Raw genomic sequence first — 1,445 nt, forward strand, 5'->3', positions numbered from 1 at the left:
TAAACCAGTTATTTTTTTGAACTGAGCACTAAGATGAGCAACACTAGAATAGTTCAACTGAAAAGCAATTTCACTCAATGACAGTTCATCATAAACCATCAATTCTTTTACTTTTTCTATTTTCTGATGTATAAAATATTTCTCAATCGTTTGTCCTTCCATTTCAGAAAATAAGTTCGAAATATATTTATAATCCAAATTCGTTTTCTCACTCAAATAGTCAGATAAATTTACTTTTAATTCACTATTTTCTTGATGAATCAATTGTATAATCAATGTTTTAACCTGTTCTATTAATTTACTTCTTTTATTGTCTATCAGTTCAAAACCAACTTCTTCCAGCTCATTTTTTATCAAATTCAATTGTTCTTCATCAATTGGATTTGTAAGTTCAACTTCACCAAGCTCTATATGATTTGTTTCAATATTATTCATTTCATAATACGACCAACAACTATTTTGCCATCGGTAGCAAACCATATTTTTATAAAATAATTTATTTATATTTTCCATTCGGAACCATTTTTAGCAAGTTGAAACTAATTTACAATTTATCTCTTACAAATTTCCGATACTTATCAATTATAAAACTTATACAATTATTCGAATGATATATATAATTTACAGATTTATTCTTTTTTAGGGCAAAACCTTCGGTCCGCGCTTTCTGTTGCAATCTTTTTCTGATGAAAAAGGATTTCCACTACAATCGCTTTTGCAAATACGTTTTTGTAGTAATTGTGTTTTTCATTTCAACATAGCAAAGTCTTTTGTATTTTTGTAGTAAGCAATAAAAAAATGACGCAAGGACCAATTGGTATTTTTGATTCAGGATATGGAGGATTGACTGTTTTTAAAGAAATACAAAAAAAATTACCACAATACGATTACATATACTTAGGAGATAACGCACGTGTTCCTTACGGAACCCGTTCTTTTGAAACAGTATATGAATACACAAAAGAATGTGTATATAAATTATTCGATTTGGGATGTAATTTGGTTATTCTTGCTTGCAATACAGCTTCTGCAAAGGCATTACGAACAATACAACAAAATGATTTACCAGAAGGAAAAAAAGTGTTAGGAGTTATTCGTCCAACAACAGAATCTATTAACGATTATACAAAAAATAACAATGTTGGAATCTTGGCAACACAAGGAACAGTTTTGTCTGAATCGTATAAAATAGAAATCAACAAATTTTTTCCAAACATCAATGTTTTTCAACATGCTTGCCCACTTTGGGTTCCTTTGGTAGAAAACAATGAAATTACAAGTAGAGCTGCACATGATATTGTAGAAAAAGATATACAACGATTATTTGCTCAGTCAACAGCTATTGATACTATTGTATTGGCTTGTACTCATTATCCATTGCTATTGCCAGTGATAAAAGAATATATTCCCTCTCATGTTACGGTTTTATCGCAAGGACAATTGGT

The 1,445-nt window shown here is 29.5% G+C and overlaps 1 protein-coding gene across 1 annotated transcript; it reads left to right on the forward strand.

Moving 5' to 3' along the window:
• Nucleotides 1-798: 798 nt before the first annotated feature.
• Nucleotides 799-1,389, forward strand: LOC119664373 (glutamate racemase-like; the record flags this gene model as incomplete). Its single annotated transcript, XM_038073878.1, has 1 exon — nt 799-1,389. A coding segment is annotated over exon 1 (591 nt), but the record flags the coding sequence as incomplete, so codon positions are not given.
• Between the last annotated feature and the right edge of the window lie 56 nt (nt 1,390-1,445).

The sequence above is a fragment of the Teleopsis dalmanni genome, unplaced genomic scaffold (genome assembly GCF_002237135.1).
Source record: "Teleopsis dalmanni isolate 2A unplaced genomic scaffold, ASM223713v2 unscaffolded_contig_1828, whole genome shotgun sequence".
In the NCBI taxonomy this organism is placed as follows: Eukaryota; Metazoa; Arthropoda; class Insecta; order Diptera; family Diopsidae; genus Teleopsis; species Teleopsis dalmanni.